Below are 23,294 nucleotides of genomic sequence, written 5' to 3'. Positions count from 1 at the left end.
AAATGCATGTGCACACATGGGAAGATTCTGGGATATACCATATATGGACTGTGAACCAGGTAAATCAAAATGATTGGCCAAAGAAAACCAGGAAGAAATGCTTCATAAAAGACATTCAAATTACCACAAGGGTGCAACTCAGAGACTCTCTGAGTCTAAACATGTGTCTATCCACAGGTATTGTACTCTCTTTTTCTCTCTCTTAATAAATAAAAATATTCTTAAAAAATACTTTTCCTCCTTAAAAAGTGCTTTTTTCCCCCTCTTAATTTTCTTTTTAAAATTTTTTTTACTGCATAACTGAAGGGCCAGGGCCCTTGTCTCAACTACTGGTCTAGTGGCTAGGATTCATTGCTCTCACCACTGCAACCTGGGCTTGATCCCTGCCTAAGAGCCCAAGACCCACTTCAAGCCATCGCAGGCTGAGTAGAATCACACTGCATCTATCATACTCATTGACAAAAGTGATACTAAAATACGTGTCTCCAAGTAGAATCTATACAGAAAGACAAGTATGAAAAATAGATTGATATAATATGACCTTAGAATAGATTTGACTTTAAATAAAATGAAGCAAAATACTAAGTCATTCATTTTGTTGTTGTTGTTGTTCAGTCGCTTGGTTGTGTCCAACTCTTTGCAACCCCATGGACTGCAGCATGCCAGGTTTCCCTGTCCTTCACCATCTGCTGTAGCTTGCACAAACTCATGTCCATTGAGTTGATGATGTCATCCCACCATCTTATCCTCTGTCATCCCCTTCTCCTCCTGACTTCAATCTTTCCCAGCATCAAGGTCTCTTCCAATGAGTCAGTTCTTTGCATCAGGTGGCCAAAGTATTGGAGCTTCAGCCTCAGCATCAGTCCCTCCAATGAATATTCAGGACTGATCTCCTTTATGATTGACTGGTTTGATCTCCTTGCAGTCCAAGGGACTGTAAAGAGTCTTCTCCAGCATCACATTTCAAAAGCATCAGTTCTTTGGTGCTCAGCCCTTCCTTATGGTCCATTTACTACATTTATTACTATGCAAATATTTTTTCAGACAGTTCATTGATTAATTGAAATATGCACTATCAGTATCATTTGTAAGGTCTACTCATTGAGCTGAAGGACTGGAATCATATTTTGGTTTTCTGTTAAATCATTTTATTGTCTCTGTTTAAAAATTGAAATTGCTTCCACAAAATATGATTTCTTCTATTTCTCTAAATGAAATGTGCCCACTCTTTAAAATTGTCACAACCGTTAACAGGATCATAATGATCAATATCAATATCATTCACTGTGTATCATCTTCATAATCAAAGCATGACTCATTAGAAAGCTTGGATTCCTGTTCAGGTATGTGATTCATGAGCAAAGATGTTGTGCAAACATCCATGCCCTTCCATCTCCTCCATGTGACCTCAAAGGGACACCAATGGAGTCACTTTTTTGTATATTTGTATGAAGTAAACTTGAACAACAGAGAATCATGAATGTTATCTTCAAATTCCAGGAGAAATAATGTCTGGAACAAACAGAATCAGATTACTACAAATGCCCTCAGTTCTGTCTGATTTGAATATTGTTTCATGTATGCTCATCTCAGTCACTAAGTCATGTCTGACTCTTTGTGACCTCACGGACTGTAGCCTGCCAGGCTCCTCTGTCCATGGGATTTCCCAGGCCAGAATACTGGGGTGGATAGCCATTTCCTTCTCCAGGGGATTTTCCCTACCCAGGAATCGAACCCAGGTCTCCTGCGTTGGCAAGCAGAATCTTTACCACTGTGCCATCAGAGAAGCCCATGTATAGGATTTCCCAAGCAATTATTGTTTCAGTTATTGTGAAACTGAATGGAACCTTGTGGGGTTTCCCAGGGGCAGACACACACACCGTGTGTCCATACGTCTTGTTCATAGAAAACCTTTAGTTTCTTAGATTTTCCCCAAGTTCCAAGCAGCAAATTTAATCAGAGAAGTGAGAACATTTAGAAACAGAGAACAGTCAAACGGAAAAAATTACAGTTTAACCATAAGACAAAGTCAAGGACATTTAGTTCCTCCTCTAGGTCTATAGCTCATATACTAAATGATATCCTTGCGTTGTTTTGCAGACACTGAAATTCCCACTCGGTGGGAAAATATTAACTACATGCTGACCACATAGACTTCAGCACATAGACTTCAGATCTGTTGGAACCAAAAGATTGATGACTGAGGTTCCCAAAAAGATCACCCTGTTACCTCACCAACAACCAATCATGATAATTTTGCACAAGCTGATCACACATCCTGTGAGTTTCTTCTCACACTGTCTTTAAAAATGCTTCAGACAGAGTGAATTAAGTCAGAAAGAGAAAAACGAGTGTTACATTAATGCATGTTTGTGGAATCTAGGAAAATGGTACAGATGAACCTATTTGCTGTGCAGGAATAGAGATGCAGACATAGAGAACAAACATGTGAATGCAGGGCAGGGGAGGGAGTGTGGGGTGAATTGGGATTGCCTATACACACTACCATGTGTGACATAGATAGCTAACAGGAACCTGCTGTATAACATGGGGCTCAGCTTGGTGCTCCATGATGACCTAGGGGGTGGAATGGGAAGGAGGTCCAAGAGGGAGGGAATATATGTCTACATACAGCTGATTTACTCTGTTCTACAGCAGAAACTAGCACAACACTGGGAAGCAACCATATTCTAATTAAAAATAATAATAATAACAATAAAGTTTTTACCTAAATACTTGAAAATGGATAAGTAAATAAATAATTAATAAAAAATAAAAACACCTCCCTGAAACATTTATAGATGATGAAATGATATGTAACCAGGTTGAGCTCATGTATTATGTTAACCTACTGTATTGAAATTTGTATCCATTCATTTTTTTAATATATATATATATATCATTTGAAAATATGCATGCATCCCAGTGCTCATTGCAGCACTATTTACAATAACTAGGACATGGCAGCAACCTAAATGTCCATCAAAGGAAGAATGGATAAAGAAGATGTGGTACATGTATACAATGGAATATTACTCAGCCATAAAATGCCATTTGCAGTGACATGGATGAACTAGAGATTGTCAATATCATGTATATGTGGAATGCTAACAAAAAAAAAGGGGGGGGACAAATGAATCTATTTGCAAAACACAAATAGAGTCACAGAACAAACCTATGGTTACCAAGGGGGAAATGAATGAGAGGGATAAATTGGGAGACTGGGATTGACATACATACTATCCATAAAATAGATAATTAATAAGGATCTACTGTATAGTACAGAGAACTCTACTCAATGCTTTGTGGTGACCTAAATGAGAAGGAAATCCAAAAAGGAGGGGAAACATGTTTGCTTTAGAGTAGACACTAACATAACATTATAAATCAACTATACTCCAATAAAATTTTTTTAATAAATAAAAGAAAAAGAAAGTTTTTAAATCCAAGAGATAAAACATGAACTGCCTTAACTTAATTCACTACTTTAATATCCACATATGAAACTTTCTTTTTTCCAGTTAGAAAAGATGTCTCTTGTCTCTGTCAAACGTGACTATGCTCCAGACTTGACCCTGGAATGCATACTAGAAATCTTTAATCATGATAAATTTATTAAAGTATAACTACATGCCATATTCTGTACTCACTTAATGTGTACAAATTGAAGAAATTTAAATGTCATTTGCTAATTAAGACTATATACTACCTACTTCTTGATGAAAGTGAAAGAGGAGAGTGAAAAAGTTGGCTTAAAGCTCAACATTCAGAAAACGAAGATCATGGCATCCGGTCCCATCACTTCATGAAAAATAGATGGGGAAACAGTGGAAACAGTGTCAGACTTTATTTTGGGGGGCTCCAAAATCACTGCAGATGGTGACTGCAGCCATGAAATTAAAAGACGCTTACTCCTTGGAAGAAAAGTTATGACCAACCTAGATACTATATTCAAAAGCACAGACATTACTTTGCCAACTAAGGTCCATCTAGTCAAGGCTATGGTTTTTAGTGTGGTCATGTATGGATGTGAGAGTTGGACTGTGAAGAAGGCTGAGCACCAAAGAATTGATGCTTTTGAACTGTGGTGTTGGAGAAGACTCTTGAGAGTCCCTTGGACTGCAAGGAGATCCAACCAGTCCATTCTTAAGGAGATCAGCTCTGGGATTTCTTTGGAAGGAATGATGCTAAAGCTGAAGCTCCAGTACTTTGGCCACCTCGTGCGAAGAGTTGACTCACTGGAAAAGACTCTGATTTTGGGAGGGATTGGGGGCAGGAGGAGAAGGGGACGACCGAGGGTGAGATGGCTGGATGGCATCACCGACTACCTGCTTCTATATACACAGTTAAAGAAGGTATATAATAAGTTTTATATAATTAAGTTTTCACTGCTGTGTTATGTACTTACTAAAAATTTAATCCCCCTGGCCTTTTTCTCCTTAATTATGGAGATAATATGGAATAACAAACATAACTTCTGAGAGATGTTGAGAGAAAAAATGAAATCTGTAAAAGTACTTGTGCAGTCCAAAGAACACAGTCAAGGGCAAGGAATATTTATGTCTGTGCATTGCTTGTTTACATATTTCTCTCAAATAAACACACTCATACACATATATGTAAATACAAACAGCTTCATTTATAATTCTACCTATTATGTTAAAGAAACCACTACAGAAATTTGGAGGGTAAGTAAATGAAAATATTGAATGTTTGAATTACAATGAAATTCAAGGATTGTAGAACTTAATACAAAAAGACATAAAAGTCATGAATGTGTCATATTACTTTGAATAGAAATTAATATTTCTATCTTAATGCCTCAAAGTCAGAACCACACCTATATTCTATATTTATGGAATGGGGAATTCATTGCATTAGATAATGGGGAAAACATCTCCAAACTGACTAATTTTCTTCTTCTACTAATGTGAGGTTTCAACAATAAACACAGCTGCTGGAGGTGATAGAATTCCAGTAGAGCTATTTCAAATCCTAAAAGATGATGCTGTGAAAGTGCTGCACTCAATATGGCAGCAAATTTGGAAAACTCAGCCATGGCCACGGGACTGGAAAAGGTCAGTTTTCATTTCAATCCCAAAGAGAGGCAATGCCAAAGAATGCTCAAACTACCACATAATTGCACTCATCTCACACACTAGTAGAGTAATGCTCAAAATTCTCCAAGCCAGGCTTCAACAATACGTGAACTGTGAATTGCCAGATGTTCAAGCTGAATTTAGAAAAGGCAAAGTAACCAGAGATAAAATTGCCAAAATCTGTTGGATCATTGAAAATGCAAGAGAGTTCCAGAAAACATCAAATAAATAAAATATTTTGCTTTATTGACTATGCCAAAGCCTTTGGCTGTGTGGATCACCACAGACTGTGGAAAATTCTTAAAGAGATGGAAATACCGGACCACCTGACCTGCCTCTTGAGAAACGTATATGCAGGTCAGGAGGCAACAGTTAGAATTGGACATGGAACAACAGAATGGTTCCAAATAGGAAAAGGAGTATGTCAAGGCTGTATATTGTCACCCTGCTTATTTAACTTATATGCAGAGTACATCATGAGAAATACTGGGCTGGATGAAGCACAAGCTGGAATCAAGATTGCCAGGAGAAATATCAATAACCTCAGATATGCAGATGACACCACCCTTATGGCAGAAAGTGAAAAGGAACTAAAAAGCCTCTTGATGAAAGTGAAAGAGGAGAGTGAAAAAATTGGCTTAAAGCTCAACACTCAGAAAACGAAGATCATGGCATCTGGTCCCATCACTTCATGGTAAATGGGTGGAGAAACAGTGGAAATAGTGGCAGACTTTATTTTGGTGGGGGGGCTCCAAAATCACTTCATATGGTGATTGCAGCCATGAAATTAAAAGACGCTTATTTCTTGGAAGAAAAGTTATGACCAACCTAGACAGCATATTCAAAAACAGAAACATTACTTTGCCAACAAAAGTCCATCTAGTCAAGGCTGTGGTTTTGCGAGTGGTCATGTATGGATGTGAGAGTTGGACTATAAAGAAAGCTGAATGCCAAAGAATTGATGCTTTTGAACTGTGGTGTTGGAGAAGACTCTTGAGAGTCCCTTGGACTGCAAGGAGATCCAACCAGTCCATCCTAAAGGAGATCAGTTCTGAATATTCATTGGAAGGACTGATGTTGAAGCTGAAACTCCAATACTTTGGCCACCTGATGTGAAGAGCTGACTCATTTGAAAAGACCCTGATGCTGGGAAAGATAGAAAGTAGGACGAGAAGGGGATGACAGAGGATGAGATGTTTGGATGGCATCACCGACTCAATGGACATGAGTCTGAGCAAACTCCAGGAGTTGGTGATGGACAGGGAGGCCTGGCGTGCTGCGATCCATGGGGTCTCAAAGAGTCGGGCATGACTGAGCAACTGAACTGAACTGAATCCAGGGGAAATTAAATGACTATATTGAGAAAGTTAAAATCAGTTCTTGTGAACCATATTTTATTGGATGAAATGTGGGCATTACATTCCTATGCTGCATTAACAAATTACTATATTAGTGGCTTGTGGCTTTCCAGGTGGCACAGGGGTAAAGAGTCTTCTTGCCAACATAGGAGACAAATATTCAATCTCTATGTTGGGAAGATGCCCAACTTGTTTACAATTGGAGTAAACATTTCCTACATGGAGTAGGAAATGGCAACCCACCCCAGTATTCTTTTTTTTTTTTTTTTTTTTACTTTATTTTACTTTACAATACTGTATTGGTTTTGCCGTACATTGACATGAATCCACCACGGGTGTACATGCATTCCAAAACATGAACCCCCCTCCCACCTCCCTCCCCACAACATCTCTCTGGGTCATCCCCATGCACCAGCCCCAAGCATGCTGTATCCTGCATCGGACATAGACTGGCATTTCGTTTCTTACATGATAGTATACATGTTTCAATGCCATTCTCCCAAATCATCCCACCCTCTCCCTCTCCCTCTGAGTCCAAAAGTCCGCTCTACACATCTGTGTCTCTTTTGCTGTCTTGCATACAGGGTCATCATTGCCATCTTTGTAAATTCCATATATATGTGTTAATATACTGTATTGGTGTTTTTCTTTCTGGCTTACTTCACTCTGTATAATAGGCTCCAGTTTCATCCACCTCATTAGAACTGATTCAAATGTATTCTTTTTAGCGGCTGAGTAATACTCCATTGTGTATATGTACCACAGCTTTCTTATCCATTCATCTGCTGATGGACATCTAGGTTGTTTCCATGTCCTGGCTATTACAAACAGTGCTGTGATGAACATTGGGGTACATGTGTCTCTTTCAATTCTGGTTTCCTCAGTGTGTATGCCCAGCAGTAGGATTGCTGGGTCATAAGGCAGTTCAATTTGCACTTTTTAAAGGAATCTCCACACTGTTCTCCATAGTGGCTGTACTAGTTTGCATTCCCACCAACAGTGTAGGAGGGTTCCCTTTTCTCCACACCCTCTCCAGCATTTATTGTTTGCAGATTTTTGGATCGCAGCCATTCGGACTCGTGTGAAGTGGTACCTCATTGTGGTTTTGATTTGCATTTCTCTAATAATGAGTGATGTTGAGCATCTTTTCATGTGTTTGTTAGCCATCTGTATGTCTTCTTTGGAGAAATGTGTGTTTAGTTCTTTGGCCCATTTTTTGATTGGGTCGTTTATTTTTCTGGAATTGAGCTGCATAAGTTGCTTGTATATTTTTGAGATTAGTTGTTTGTCAGTTGCTTCATTTGCTCTTATTTTCTCCCATCCTGAAGGCTGTCTTTTCACCTTGCTTATATTTTCCTTTGTTGTGCAGAAGCTTTTAATTTTAATTAGATCACATTTGTTTATTTTGGCTTTTATTTCCAGAATTCTGGGGGGTGGATCATAGAGGATCCTGCTGTGATTTATGTCGGAGAGCGTTTTGCCTATGTTCTCCTCTAGGAGTTTTATAGTTTCTGGTCTAATGTTTAGATCTTTAATCCATTTTGACTTTATTTTTGTGTGTGGTGTTAGAAAGTGATCTAGTTTCATTCTTTTACAAGTGGTTAACCAGTTTTCCCAGCACCACTTGTTAAAGAGATTATCTTTACTCCATTGTATATTCTTGCCTCCTTTGTCAAAGATAAGGTGTCCATATGTGTGTGGATTTACCTCTGGGCTTTCTATTTTGTTCCATTGATCTATATTTCTGTCTTTGTGCCAATACCATACTGTCTTGATGACTGTGGCTTTGTAGTAGAGCCTGAAGTCAGGCAAGTTGATTCCTCCAGTTCCATTCTTCTATCTCAAGATTGCTTTGGTTATTCGAGGTTTTTTGCATTTCCATACAAATTGTGAAATTATTTGTTCTAGTTCTGTGAAAAATATCGCTGGTAGCTTGATAGGGATTGCATTAAATCTGTATATTGCTTTGGGTAGTATACTCATTTTCACTGTATTGATTCTTCCGATCCATGAACATGATATATTTCTCCATCTGTTAGTGTCCTCTTTGATTTCTTTCACCAGTGTTTTATAGTTTTCTATATATAGGTCTTTAGTTTCTTTAGGTAGAAATATTCCTAAGTATTTTATTCTTTTCGTTGCAATGGTGAATGGAATTGTTTCGTTAATTTCTTTTTCTACTTTCTCATTATTAGTGTATAGGAATGCAAGGGATTTCTGTGTGTTGATTTTATATCCTGCAACTTTACTATATTCAATGATTAGCTCTAGTAATTTTCTGGTGAAGTCTTTAGGGTTTTTCCCTGTAGAGGATCATGTCATCTGCAAACAGTGAGAGTTTTAGTTTTTCTTTTCCTATTTGGATTCCTTTTATTTCTTTTTCTGCTCTGATTGCTGTGGCCTAAACTTCCAGAACTATGTTGAAAAGTAGTGGTGAAAGTGGGCACCCTTGTCTTGTTCCTGACTTTAGGGGAAATGCTTTCAATTTTTCACCATTGAGGATAATGTTTGCTGTGGGTTTGTCGTATATAGCTTTTATTATGTTGAGGTATGTTCCTTCTATTCCTGCTTTCTGGAGAGTTTTTATCATAAATGGATGTTGAATTTTGTCAAAGGTCTTCTCTGCATCTATTGAGATCATCATATGGCTTTTATTTTTCAATGTGTTAATGTGGTGAATTACATTGATTGATTTGCGGATATTGAAGAATCCTTGCATCCCTGGGATAAAGCCCACTTGGTCATGGTGTATGATCTTTTTAATGTGTTGTTGGATTCTGATTGCTGGAATTTTGTTGAGGATTTTTGCATCTATGTTCATCAGTGATATTGGCCTATAGTTTTCGTTTTTTGTGGCATCTTTGTCAGGTTTTGGTATTATGGTGATGGTGGCCTCATAGAATGAGTTTGGAAGTTTACCTTCCTCTGCAATTTTCTGGACGAGTTTGAGTAGGATAGGTGTTAGCTCTTCTCGAAATTTTTGTAGAATTCAGCTAATCCAAGAAGAAGATATAACAATTATAAATATATATGCACCCAGTATAGAAGCACCACAATATGTAAGATAAATGCTAACAAGTATGAAAGGGGAAATTAACAATAACACAATAATAGCGGGAGACTTTAATACCCCACTCACACCTATGGACAGATCAACTAAACAGAAAATTAACAAAGAAATGCACTTTAAATGATACAATAGACCAGTTAGACCTAATTGATATCTATAGGACATTTCACCCCAAAACAATGAATTTCACCTTTTTCTCAAGTGCTCACAGAACCTTCTCCAGGATAGATCACATCCTGGGGCATAAATCTAACCTTGATAAATTTTAAAAAATCAAAATCACTCCAAGCATCTTTTCTGACCATAATGCATTAAGATTAGATCTCAATTACAGGAGAAAAACTATTAAAAATTCCAACATATGGAGGCTGAACAACACGCTTCTGAATAACCAACAAATCACAGAAGAAATCAAAAAAGAAATCAAAATATGCATAGAAACAAATGAGAATGAAAACACAACAACCCAAAACCTGTGGGACACTATAAAAGCAGTGCTAAGGGGAAAGTTCATAGCAATACAGGCATACCTCAAGAAACAAGAAAAAAGTCAAATAAATAACCTAACTCTACACCTAAAACAACTAGAAAAGGAAGAAATGGAGAGCCCCAGAGTTAGTAGAAGGAAAGAAATCTTAAAAAGTAGGGCAGAAATAAATGCAAAAGAAACAAAAGAGACCATAGCAAAAATCAACAAAGCCAAAAGCTGGTTCTTTGAAAGGATAAATAAAATTGACAAACCATTAGCCAGACTAATTAAGAAACAAAGAGAGAAAAATCAAATCAATAAAATTAGAAATGAAAATGGAGAGATCACAACAGACAACACAGAAATACAAAGGATCATAAGAGACTACTATCAGCAATTATATGCCAACAAAATGGACAACATGGAAGAAATGGACAAATTCTTAGAAAAGTACAACTTTCCAAAACTGAACCAGGAAAAAATAAAAAATCTTAACAGACCCATCACAAGCACAGACACTGAAACTGTAATCAGAAATCTTCCAGCAAACAAAAGCCCAGGTCCACCCCAGTATTCTTGCCTGGAAAATCCCATGGACAGAGGAGCCCAGCAGTCCATAGGGTCACAAAGTGTGGGACACAACTGAGCACTGAGCATGCATATTAGTGGCTTAAAAAAACTAATGTAGAGATCAGAAGTCAAAAGTCATCTCTTTGGGCTAAATATAAGATGGCTGTAAAAGTGATCCATCAGGACACTCCAGGGAAGAAATGCATTGCCTTCCTAGATCACTTCCTGGGGGTTACCTGTATGGCTTGTCTCATGGTCATTCCTCATCTTAAAGGCAGTAGCATCTCTCTGACTCCAATACTTCTCTCTCCACCACATTTAGGGGACCACTGCCATTATTTATACCAACCTGGATAATCCATGGTAATCTTCTCATCTTAAGGACAATGTTTAGCAAATTTATTTTATCTTCTAGCTTTATCCCCCTTTATGTCAGCTAACATATTCAAAAGTTCTTAAGATTAGGATGTAGACATCTTTTTGAGATCTTTATCTTGTCTACTCAGAGTCTTTTTCTGATATATATTATTTGATGTCATTCAAGAGCCCTTATAGAATTGAATACAGAATTTATTAGGGCTTCTGCAGTGAGTAAAATATTTTTCTTACAAAAATTGCACAAAAAATGAATTTTTGTATAGATCTAAACTTACCAATAACTAACTCTAACACAGGACCATAGCCTTGTTAAAAAGTGATCCACAGGACTTCCCTGGGTGTCCAGTGGTTAAGACTTCACCTTCCAATACAAGTGGTGCAGGTTCTTTCCTTAGTCAGGGAGCTAAGATACCACATGCCTCAAGGCCAAAAAACCCAAAACATAAAACAGAAGCAATTTGAAAAAAAAAAAAAAAAGGGGACCCACAGATCAGGACCTGCAGTGTCACACCTCTAGGAGTGCTAGAAATGCAGAGTGCTTGGGCCCACTGGAAGACATACTCACTCAGAATTTGCACTTGAATTAAAATCCCTAGTGATTTGTATCCACAGTGAAGTAAAAGTAGTGTTGATGTAAAATGTGTTTTCTCGTGTTCTTGCTGTTAACATTTGGGGCAGGATAATTATCTGTACTGAGTGCTGTCCTGTGTGTTATGGCTGTTTAGCAGCATTCTTTCTGACATTGCCAAATATCCCCAGGAGAAAACCACCTCTGGTTGGGAACCACAACCCAGAGTTTGAGAACAGGAAGCAACCTAATAGGATTCAGTCAAGACTCCATCTCAAAAGTGGCTTGTAATTTTCATCAGAACATTAAACCCCTTTAAACCTCACTTCTAAAATGGAAGATGGAATTACCATAGTGCTATCTCACAGAATGTTCTCTAAGCATTAAACCAGATCATCCCTATAATTTGCTAAGGTAGGTTATGGTGCTTGACAAAATCTAAATATGTCTCATAACTTACAAAGATATTTAATTAGGTGCTAATTGATAGATCCAACTTCAGATATAATTTGAAATTCTTAAAGATTTTAGCAAAAGAATCAGGAAACCAAGGACTGCATTGCCCAATGAATTACATTATAGGAACAAAGTTGCCCTCTCACAAAGAGGGAAATACTTTTCTAAGGGTATCACAGACAGTGTTCCCACCATAGGTTAACATTTTGAGACCCAAGGAGCTTATTGCCCCAGCCTCACACGTTGCAGAAAGCTAAACTCATGGTTGGGATAAGGCGCTGGCAGTTTAGATCTCTGGCAGGCAAGAGAGTTAATGGAGAAGGATTAATAAAAACTGAATTCTTGGGGCTTCCCTGGAGGTCTAGTGGTAAAGAATCTACCTGCTAATGCAGAGGACACGGATTCCATTCCTGGTCCAGAAAGATCCCACATGCCCTGGAGCAACTAAACCCATGTGCCACAACTACTGAGCCTGCACCCCAGGCCAGGGAGCCGCAACTACTGAAGGCCGTGTGCCTGGAGCCTGCGCTCCCCAACAAGAGAAGCCACTGCAGTGAGAAGCCCAAACACCGCAACTAGAGAAAGCCAGTGTGCAGCAACAAAGACCCAGCACGACCGAAAATCAATCAATCAATCTTTTTCAAACACTGAATTTCCCTGGCTTATAACCTGACATCCTGAGAACAAAGACTCAGCAGGAAAAAAAAATCCTATCTTGTCCAGACCAAGTCCCACGGGGAAATCACGTACGCATAGGTAATTGTAATATAAGGGAAATGTACCCTAGGAGAAAACAGAGAGAGCTATAACTATTTTGCCTACTGTATCTCTGAGCTTCTAACACCTGGGCATGGATGAGATACAGGTTTTATTGTGGAGTCCTAAATCGGGCTAACGGACAATGCTTAATCTCTTTTTGCTCTCTTGTCTCAGGACAGAGCTTCAGTCTCTATCACCAACCATCCACTAAGAGATTTCAGACTTCCACACAGAGAACTTCCTCTCAGAGTTCCCATGCAGGTGAGTCCAAGAGCCCAAAAGACACTGCTGGGAAGAGTCAGAGAGAAAGAAAGAAAGCATGTCTGCATGAGGTCACCTGAGAATCAATTCAGCCTAACCCAAAACCCAGAAAACTGTTTGTTTGTTTGCTTGCTTGCTTGCTTGATTAAATATCAATGTACTTGAATAATGCTTAAAGTGAAGGAAACACTGAACGCAGTAAGGCAGTGTTCAGTGATGCCAATTAAATGATAGGAAATCAAGCACAATTAGAAGAGCAAAGAGAGGTTAAAGTGCTCCCAGTAAAAGTAGGACATATGCTGCATTTGCAAATACTTCCTTCCATTGTGAGGGTTGTCTTTTCATCTCGCTTATGGTTTCCTTTGCTGTGCAAATTTTCAAGTTTAATTAGGTCTCATTTCTTTATTTTTGTTTTATTTTCATTACTCCAGGAGGTGGGTCAAAAAAGATCCTGGGTGATTTCTGTCAAATAGTGTTCTGCCTGTTCTCCACTAAGAGCTTTAGACTGTCCAGCCTCACAGTTACATCTTTAATCCATTCTGAGCTTCTTTTTGTGTGTGGTGTTAGGGAATGTTCTCATTTCATTCTTGTACTTGTTGCTATCCAGTTTTCCCAGCACCACTTATTGAAGGGACTGTCTTTTCCCCATTGTATACTCTTGCCTCCTTTGTCAGAGATTAGATGACCATAGGTACTTAGGTTTCTCTCTAAGCTTGCTATCCTGTTCCATTGACCTATATGTCTGTCTTTGTGCCAGTGCCATATTGCTTGATTACTGTAGCAGAGCTTTGCAGTATAGTCTGAAGTGAAGGAGCCTTATTCCTCTAGCTCCATTTTTCTTTCTCAAGATTGCTCTGACTATTCAATCTTTTGCGTTTCCCTACAATTTGTAAAATTTTCTGGTCTAATTCTGTGAAAAATGCCATTGGTAACTTGATAAGGATTACACTGCATCTGTAGATTTAGGTGGTCTAGTTGTTTTCACAATAGTAAGTAATACTCTTTCAATCCAAGAACAAGGTTATTCTCTCCATCTGTTTCTATCACCTTTGATTTCTTTCATCATTGTCTTAGAGTTTTCTGAGTATAGATATTTTGCCTCCTTGGATATGGTTTCTTCCTTGATATTTTATTCCTTTTGTTGCCGTGGTAAATGAGATTGTTTCCTTAATTTCTCTTTCTGATCTTTTGTTGTTAGTGTATAGGAATGTAAGATGTTTGTGTATTAGTTTTGTATCCTGCAACTTTACCAAAGTCATGCATTAGCCCTAGTAGTTTTCTGGAGGCATCTTTAAGATTTTCTGTGTGCAGTATACACAGTCAGGAATGTGTAATCAGTAATGTGCAATCAGCGATAGCTTTACTTCTTCTCAATCTGCATTCCTTTTATTTTCTAACCAATTTTATTGAAACAAATTTCATCGCATAAACTCAACCATGAAGAAAAGTCAATGTTTCAATAAGTATGATTGTAGCAGCTGAAATAGAAGCATTTGTTAGTGCAGTGTTTGCTTTTTGAAACCTCTAATTCCTCAGAATGATTCTGTTTTTTAGAATTCCATATTTAATATCAATTTATGGCAAGTAAGATTACATATTACAAACATCTATAAAGATTCTACAGTTTTGCATTGTGGGTTGCTATACAGACAAGAAAAATAAGTTAAATAATATGAAAGGTATGCAAGATATGGGCTTCCCAGGTGGTTCAGTGAAAAAGAATCTGCCTGCCAAGGTAGGAGACACGTGTTCAAGCCCTGGGTCAGGCAAGATCCTCTGGAGAAGGAAATGGAAATCCAACCCAGTATTCTTGCCTGGAGAATCCCCATGGACAGAGGAACCTGGCAGGCTACAATCCATGGGGTTGCAAAAGGATCAGATACTACTTAGTGACTAAACGGCAACATGGCAAGATAGAAGGCAGGAAAAAATACCTAAAAATTTGGGTTTTAATTAGAAGTGTTCATGCCGAATAATAAGGCGGGGCTTTTTTACCATAAAGATATTAATAATTGATTTAGCTGCCTGATTAGTATTTCCACACATCACTGCATATTTAGTGACAAAACATCAAAGATACCCGGAAATGTGGAATCCCTCATGTGCTCTAACTGTTGGTGTTTTATCTGGTATAAACATAGCTCAGCTTGAACGAATATATTTGTTGGGATGTTAATACAACAAACTTAAACAGCAAACTTAAACTCAAAGGTTAAGAACAGGAAGATTAAATTTCTTGGCACACAAAATAATAGTGGATAAAAGTTGGTGACTTGTGTCACTATTTTATGTGCTGATCAGATGAGCAACTAGATAAGTGAAAAGTTTTCTAACATGTCTTAAAAATGTTATAGTATGAAGATCTACTTTTTTTTACCCGTTATGTGTAAGGTTTTGTTTTGTCTTTCATCTTTTTTTACTTTTATACAAAGGCAGCATTTTCTAAGTTATTTTGTTCTGTGTTGCAACCTTTTTTTTTTTTTTTTGGTTCTTTTAAACTGTGATATGGCTTCCCTGTCAGCTGGTAAAATAGCTCAGTTGGTAAAAATCCACCTGCAATGCAGGAAAACCCAGTTCGGTTGCTGGGTCAGGAAGATCCGCTGAAGAAGGGATAGGCTACCCGGTATTCTTGGGCTTCCCTTGTACCTCAGCTGGTAAGGAATCTGCCCACAATGCAGGAGACCTCGGTTTGATCCATGGGTTGGGAAGATGCCCTGGAGAAGGGAAAGACTACCCACTCCAGTATTCTGGCCAGGAGAATTCCATGGACTGTATAGTCCAAGGGGTCCCAAAGAGCTGGACACGACTGAGCTACTTTCACTTTCAAGCTGTGATAAGACGATAACTGATGTCTTTCATTTTGTTTAATTGATACAAAACAAGCTAGCTTCTGATCAAAGGTATTTCATAAAATCTTCCTTAATCTATTGAAAGGTGCTTTGATGAGTTTTTCTTTGGTTTGTAGAATTAGGACTGAACTGTTGACTTTGCTGGCCACAGTTGCCATCAATTTTTTCTGTGATAAAACTACTGAAGTTTGCTTTCCTAGGTAAAGAAATATTGCCTAAAGATGTCTGCTGTTTGTTTCAGAGCTTCTCCTGGGGAGATATTGTCTACATCTATGAATATGAACATGCTATTTTCTGTGTTACCATTGGTTTTTTTTGCTTGTTTTTCTGTTTTGTAGTATCTTGTTCTTCATACCATTTCTGTCCTTTATTGAGCCCATCTTTGCATGAAATTTTCCCTTGGTATCTCTAATTTTCTTGAAGAGATCTCTAGTCTTTCCCATTCTGTTCTTCTCCTCTATTTCTTTGCATTGATCGCTGAGGAAGGCTTTCTTATCTCTTCTTGCTATTCTTTGGAACTCTGCATTCAGACGCTTATATCTTTCCTTTTCTCCTTTGCTTTTTGCCTCTCTTCTTTTCACAGCTATTTGTAAGCCCTCCTCAGACATCCATTTTGCTTTTTTGCATTTCCTTTCCATGGGGATAGTCTTGATCCCTGTCTCCTGTACAATGTCATGAACCTCCGTCCATAGTTCGTCACCCACTCCATCTATCAGATCTAGTCCCTTAAATCTATTTCTCACTTCCACTGTATAATCATAAGGGATTTGATTTAGGTCATACCTGAATGGTCTAGTAGTTTTCCCTACTTTCTTCAAGTCTGAATTTGACAGTAAGGAGTTCCTGATCTGAGCCAGAGTCAGTTCCTGGTCTTGTTTTTGCTGACTGTATAGAGCTTCTCCATCTTTGGCTACAAAGAATATAATCAATCTGATTTGGGTGTTGACCATCTGATGATGTCCACGTGTAGAGTCTTCTCTTGTGTTGTTGGAAGAGAGTGTTTGCTATGACCAGTGCGTTTTCTTGGTAAAACTCTATTAGCCTTTGCCCTGCTTCATTCCGTACTCTAAGGCCAAATTTTCCTGTTACTCCAAGTGTTTCTTGACTTCCTACTTTTTCATTCCAGTCCCCTATAAAGAAAAGGACATCTTTTTTGGGTGTTAGTTCTAGAAAGTCTCGTAGGTCTTCATAAAACAGTTCAATTTCAGCTTCTTCAGTGTTACTGGTTGGGGAATAGACTTGGATTACTGTGATATTGAATGGTTTGCCTTGGAAACGAACAGAGATCATTCTGTCATTTTTGAGATTGCATCCAAGTACTGCATTTCGGACTCTTTTGTTGACCATGATGGCTACTCCATTTCTTCTAAGGGATTCCTGCCCAGAGTAGTAGATATAATGGTCATCTGAGTTAAAATCACCCATTCCAGTCCATTTTAGTTCGCTGATTCCTAGAATGTCGACATTTACTCTTGCCATCTCCTGTTTGACCACTTCCAATTTGCCTTGATTCATGGACCTGACATCCAGATTCCTATGCAATATTGCTCTTTACAGCATTGGACCTTGCTTCTATCATCAGTCACATCCACAGCTGGGTATGGTTTTTGCTTTGGCTCCATCTCTTCATTCTTTCTGGAGTTATTTCTCAACAGATCTCCAGTAGCATACTGGGCACCTACCGACCCAGGGAGTTCCTCTTTCAGTATCTTATCATTTTGCCTTTTTATATTCTAAATGGGGTTCTCAAGGCAAGGTCAGTTTTCATTCCAATCCCAAAGAAAGGCAATACCAAAGAATGCTCAAACTACTACACAATTGCACTCAATTCACATGCTACTAAAGTAATGCTCAAAATTCTCCAAGCCAAGCTGCAGCAGTACGTGAACCGTGAACTTCCTGATGTTCAAGCTGGTTTTAGAAAAGGCAGAGAAACCAGAGATCAAATTGCCAGAATCTGCTGGATCATCGAAAAAGCAAGAGAGTTCCAGAAAAACATCTATTTCTGCTTTATTGACTATGCCAAAGCCTTTGACTGTTGGATCACAATAAACTGTGAAAAATCTGAAAGAGATGGGAATACCAGACCACCTAACCTGCCTCTTGAGAAACCTATATGCAGGTCAGGAGGCAACAGTTAGAACTGGACATGGAACAACAGACTGGTTCCAAATAGGAAAAGGAGTACATCAAGGCTGTATATTGTCACCCTGATAATTTAATTTATATGCAGAGTACATCATGAGAAACGCTGGGCTGGAAGAAGCACAAGCTGGAATCAGGATTGCCAGGAGAATTATCAATAACCTCAGATATGCAGATGACACCACTCTTATGGCAGAAAGTGAAGATGAACTAATCATCAAGAGGCTGTCCTCTTGATGAAAGTGAAAGGAGAAGTGAAAAAGTTGGCTTAAAGCTCAACATTCAGAAAACGAAGTTCATGGCATCTGGTCCCATCACTTCATGGGAAATGGATGGGGAAACAGGGGAAACAGTGTCAGACTTTATTTTCTTGAGCTCCAAAATCACTGCAGATGGAGATTGCAGCCATGAAATTAAAAGACGCTTGCTCCTTGGAAGGAAAGTTATGACCAACCTAGATAGCATATTTGAAAGTAAAAACATTACTTTGCCAACAAAGGTCCGTCTAGTCAAGGCTATGGTTTTTCCAGTGGTCGTGTATGGATGTGAGAATTGTACTGTGAAGAAAGCTGAGCTCCAAAGAATTGATGCTGTTGAACTGTGGTGTTGGAGAAGACTCTTGAGAGTTCCTTGGACTACAAGGAGGTCCAACCAGTCCATGCTAAAGGAAATCAGTCCTGGATTATCATTGGAAGGACTGATGCTAAAGCTGAAACTCCAATACTTTGGCCACCTCATGCAAAGTGTTGACTCATTGGTAAAGACCCTGATGCTGAGAGAGATTGGAGGCAGGAGGAAAAGGGGATGACAGAGGATGAGATGGCTGGATGTCATCACCAACTCAATGGACATGAGTTTGAGTGAACTCCGGGTGTTGGTGATGGACAGGGAGCCCTGGCGTGCTGCGATTCATGGGGTCACAAAGAGTCAGACATGACTTAGCAACTGAACTGAACTGACCTTGTTCTTCTCAGGGGTCTTGTGTTACATTCAGGTAAGCTTGGCTCCTTAGCCATTCAAATGTTAAATATTCAGTTCAGTTCAGTTCAGTTCAATTCAGTCACTCAATCATGTCCAACTCTTTGCGACCCCATGAATCACAGCTCGCCAGGCCTCCCTGTCTATCACCAACTCCTGGAGTTCACTCAAACTCACATCCATAGAGTCGGTGATGCCATCCAACTATCTCATCCTCTGTCGTCCCCTTCTCCTCCTGCCTTCAATCTTTCCCAGCATCAGGGTCTTTTCAAATGAGTCAGCTCTTTGCATCAAGTGGCCAAAGTATTGGAGTTTCAGCTTCAACATCAGTCCTTCCAATGAATATTCAGGATTGATTTCCTTTAGGATGGACTGGTTGGATCTCCTTACAGTCCAAGGGACTCTCAAGAGTCTTCTCCAACATCACAGTTCAAAAGCATCAATTCTTCAGCACTCAGCTTTCTTTATAGTCCAACTCTCACATCCAGACATGACTACTGAAAAAATCATAGCCTTGTCTAGACGTACCTTTGTTGGCAAAGTAACATCTCTGTTTTTTAATATGCTATCTAGTTTGGTCTTAGCTTTTCTTCCAAGGACTAAGCGTCTTTTACTTTCCTGGCTGTAATCACCATATGGAGTGATATTGGAGCCCTAAAAAATAAAGTATGACACTGTTTCCACTGTTTCCCCATCTGCTTGCCATGAAGTGATGGGACCAGTTGTCATGATCTTAATTTTCTAAATGTTGAGCTTTAAGCCAACTTTTTCACTCTTCTCCTTCACTTTCATCAAGAGGCTTTTTAGTTCATCTTCACTCTCTGCCATAAGGGTGGTGTCATCCGCATATCTGAGGTTATTGATATTTCTCCCAGCAATCTTGATTCCAGTTTGTGTTTCTTCCAGCCCAACGTTTCTCATGAGGTACTCTGCATATAAGTTAAATAAGCAGGGTGACAATATACAGCCTTGACATACTCCTTTTCCTATTTGGAACCAGACTGTTGTTCCATGTCCAGTTCTAACTGTTGCTTCCTGACCTTCATACAGAGGCAGGTCAGGTGGTCTCTTTCAGAATTTTCCAGTTTATTGTGATCCACACAGTCAAAGGCTTTGGCATAGTCAATAAAGCAGAAGTAGATATTTTTCTGGAACTCTCTTGCCTTTTCGATGATCGAGCGGATGTTGGCAATTTGATCTCTGGTTTCTCTGCCTTTTCTAAACCCAGCTTGAACATCTGGAATTCACAGTTCACTACTGTTGGATCCTGGCTTGGAGAATTTTGAGCATTACATTACTAATGTGTGAGATGAGTGCAATTGTGCGGTAGTTTGAGCATTCTTTGGCATTGCCTTTCTTTGGTATTGGAATGAAAGTGACCTATGAAGGTCTTTTTTTTTTTTTAATTAACATGTCATTGTTCATCTCAGATGTTGATTGAGGTTTGAAGAATGATGGCAGTGGGTTTTGAAAACAGTCTTATACTTATGGATTTGGAGTTTCACATAGATAAGTATATTTCATGGTTAGTTGTTGAGCTGTAAGACATCTGACCAGCCTACCCAAGTGACTCAGTGGTAAAGAATCCACCTGCCAGTGCAGAAGAGGAGGGCAATGACTGATCCCTGAGTCAGGAAGATCCCCCGGAGAAGGAAATAGCACCCACTCCCAGTATTCTGGCCTGGAAAACCCCATGGACAGAGGAGCCTGGCCAGCTACAGTCCATGGGGTCACAAAGAGTCAGACACAACTGAGAAACTGGGCAGGCACCTAAGACAACTAACCATTTAAAACTGAAAAACAGTTCATTGTTTTGTAACAATTCAGTTTTTAAACATAGACATTTCAATTAGAACATGGCTTGTATTTATAATTCAATGCAAATCCAACAGTTGTATTTGGAGTTAAATTATTTTTAAAAATTTATTTAATGAAAAAATAAAAAATAAATAAATATGGATTACAATTAGTACTCCCTTTTCACTCTCTCCTTTATAACTCATTTTCTTTTTCTTTTTTTTAATATCTTATTTGTTTATTTGGGCTGCTCTGGGTCTTTGTTGCTGCATGTGGGCTTTCTCTACTTGCAGCGAGCAGGCTTTCTCTACTTGCAGGCTACTCCTTATTGTGGGGCACGGACTTATTGTGGTGGCTTTTCTTATTGCAGAGCACAAGCTCTGGGTGCATGGGCTTCAGTCATTGCAGCGCATGAGTTCAGAAGTTGTGGCACACAGGCTTAGCTTCTCAAAGACAAATGTGATCTTCTCAGACCAGAAATCAAATCCACATCCCCTGAATTGGCAGGCATATTCTTAACAACTGGACCAAAGGAAGCCTTTCTTTTTCTTCATAACACATGTAACTATCTGACATGCTATATGATTTTTATTTGCTTATGCTTTTTCTCCATGATTGAATTTTAGGAACTTTTGTTTTTCAGCACCCCTACACTCCCTGCATAGGTAGTACCTGGAATATTGTTGAAATTTGATTTGTGTTTTTCAAATGCATAAAAGAATTTCTCTTTAAACAATAAATAAAGATTATTTTATTACTTTTTTTTAATTGTTGAGAGTTGGAAATGAGAGTAAGAGAAGTTTGCTAATTATAGATGACACAGGGGATTCTCAAAAGGGAACCAAAGCCATGAACAAAATATTGAAATCAATTTCTTGTTGGCAAAATATAGAATAGTTATATTTCAACAATGTGATAATAGCCATTTCCAAGAAATGCAGTCATGCTATTGTCTCCTTTCCTGATAGTCACTTCCACAAAATGGAACCAAGGAACATAACAGGAGTTTCACAATTTCTTCTTATGGGATTTTCAGAAGAACCAGAATTGCAGCCCCTCATCTTTGGGCTTTTCCTCTCCATGTACCTGATCACTGTGTTTGGAAACCTGCTCATCATCCTGGCCATCAGCTCAGATCCCCACCTCCACACCCCCATGTACTTCTTCCTCTCCAACCTGTCCTTTGTAGACATCTGCTTCACCTCCACCACCATCCCAAAGATGCTGGTGAATATACAGACAGAGAGCAAAGGTATAACTTATGAAGGCTGCATCATCCAGATGCATTTTTTCACACTCTTTATAGGACTGGACATCTTCCTCCTGACTGTGATGGCCTATGACCGTTTTGTGGCCATCTGCCGTCCTCTGCACTACACAGTCATCATGAACCCCCGGCTCTGTGGACTGCTGGTGCTGGTGTCCTGGATCATGAGTTCTCTACATTCCTTGTTAGAAAGCTTAATGGTATTACAATTGTCTTTCTGTCAAGTTTTAGAAATCCCCCACTTTTTCTGTGAACTTAATCAGATGATCCAGCTTGCCTGTTCTGACATGCATCTCAATAAAGTAGTGATATGTATTGTAGCTGTGCTCCTGGGAGGTGCTCCTTTTGCTGGTATCTTTTACACCTACTCTAAGATAGTTTCCTCTATACATAGAATCTCATCAGCTCAGGGGAAGTATAAGGCATTTTCCACCTGTGCATCTCACCTCTCCGTGGTCTCCTTATTTTATTGTACTGGCATAGGAGTGTACCTTAGCTCTGCTGCTTCCCACAGCTCACACTCGAGCGCAACAGCCTCAGTGATGTACACTGTGGTCACACCCATGCTGAACCCTTTCATCTATAGTCTGAGAAATAATGAGTTAAAGAGGAGTCTGAAAATACTCTTTGGGAAGGAAACTATAAAACAGCCTATTGTCCTAGGGCCTAAGAAATGCCCACAACAGTAGAGTTCAAAGCCTGAGCTCAATGCTGCTAGTCTTTGAGCAGACTGTGGAATTAGAACATGCCTCTTCTGTTTTTATTCAAATCTCTGCTTTGGTTTTGACTCTATACAATTTATGTAACTCACTCTTAGTTTTATGATATCTCTGATACCTAAAGTTTTTTCCTTTGTCATTTTCATACTCTCCCAATTTTGTTACCAAACTTGGGTTTGGAATATTTGAAAGTTCTCATTTATCTCAAGGGACTACATGAATTTCCTAGGAATAATTTCTTGTCAAATACAATATATCATTTTGTGTATTTTTTTTCTTTCATTTGACTTAAAAAACAAACAGTCATGAATTGTACTGTGTGTGCTCAGCTGCTCAGTCATGTCCAACTCTGCATCCCATGGACTGTAGCCCACCAGGCTCTTCTGTCCATAGAATTTTCCAGCCAGAACACTGGAGCAGATTGCCATTTCCTACTCCAGGGGATCTGCTGTACTCCTATGATTTTAAAAAATGACTCTTGACAATCATAGCTATTTATGAGTTTATAACAGAGGAAAATCTGAGATCACTATTTTTCACTTTTGTGAATG

The 23,294-nt window shown here is 38.9% G+C and overlaps 1 protein-coding gene across 1 annotated transcript; it reads left to right on the top strand.

Annotated features, from left to right (window-relative positions):
* Positions 1-21,738: 21,738 nt before the first annotated feature.
* LOC138085603 (olfactory receptor 7A17-like) lies at positions 21,739-22,713 on the top strand. Its single transcript, XM_068980074.1, has one exon. The coding sequence runs from the start codon at positions 21,739-21,741 to the stop codon at positions 22,711-22,713; it is 975 nt and encodes a 324-aa protein (XP_068836175.1).
* The last annotated feature ends 581 nt before the right edge of the window (positions 22,714-23,294 follow it).

This window comes from Capricornis sumatraensis, chromosome 9 (genome assembly GCF_032405125.1).
Source record: "Capricornis sumatraensis isolate serow.1 chromosome 9, serow.2, whole genome shotgun sequence".
In the NCBI taxonomy this organism is placed as follows: domain Eukaryota; kingdom Metazoa; phylum Chordata; class Mammalia; order Artiodactyla; family Bovidae; genus Capricornis; species Capricornis sumatraensis.
This window is presented reverse-complemented; position numbering and strand designations above follow the sequence as displayed.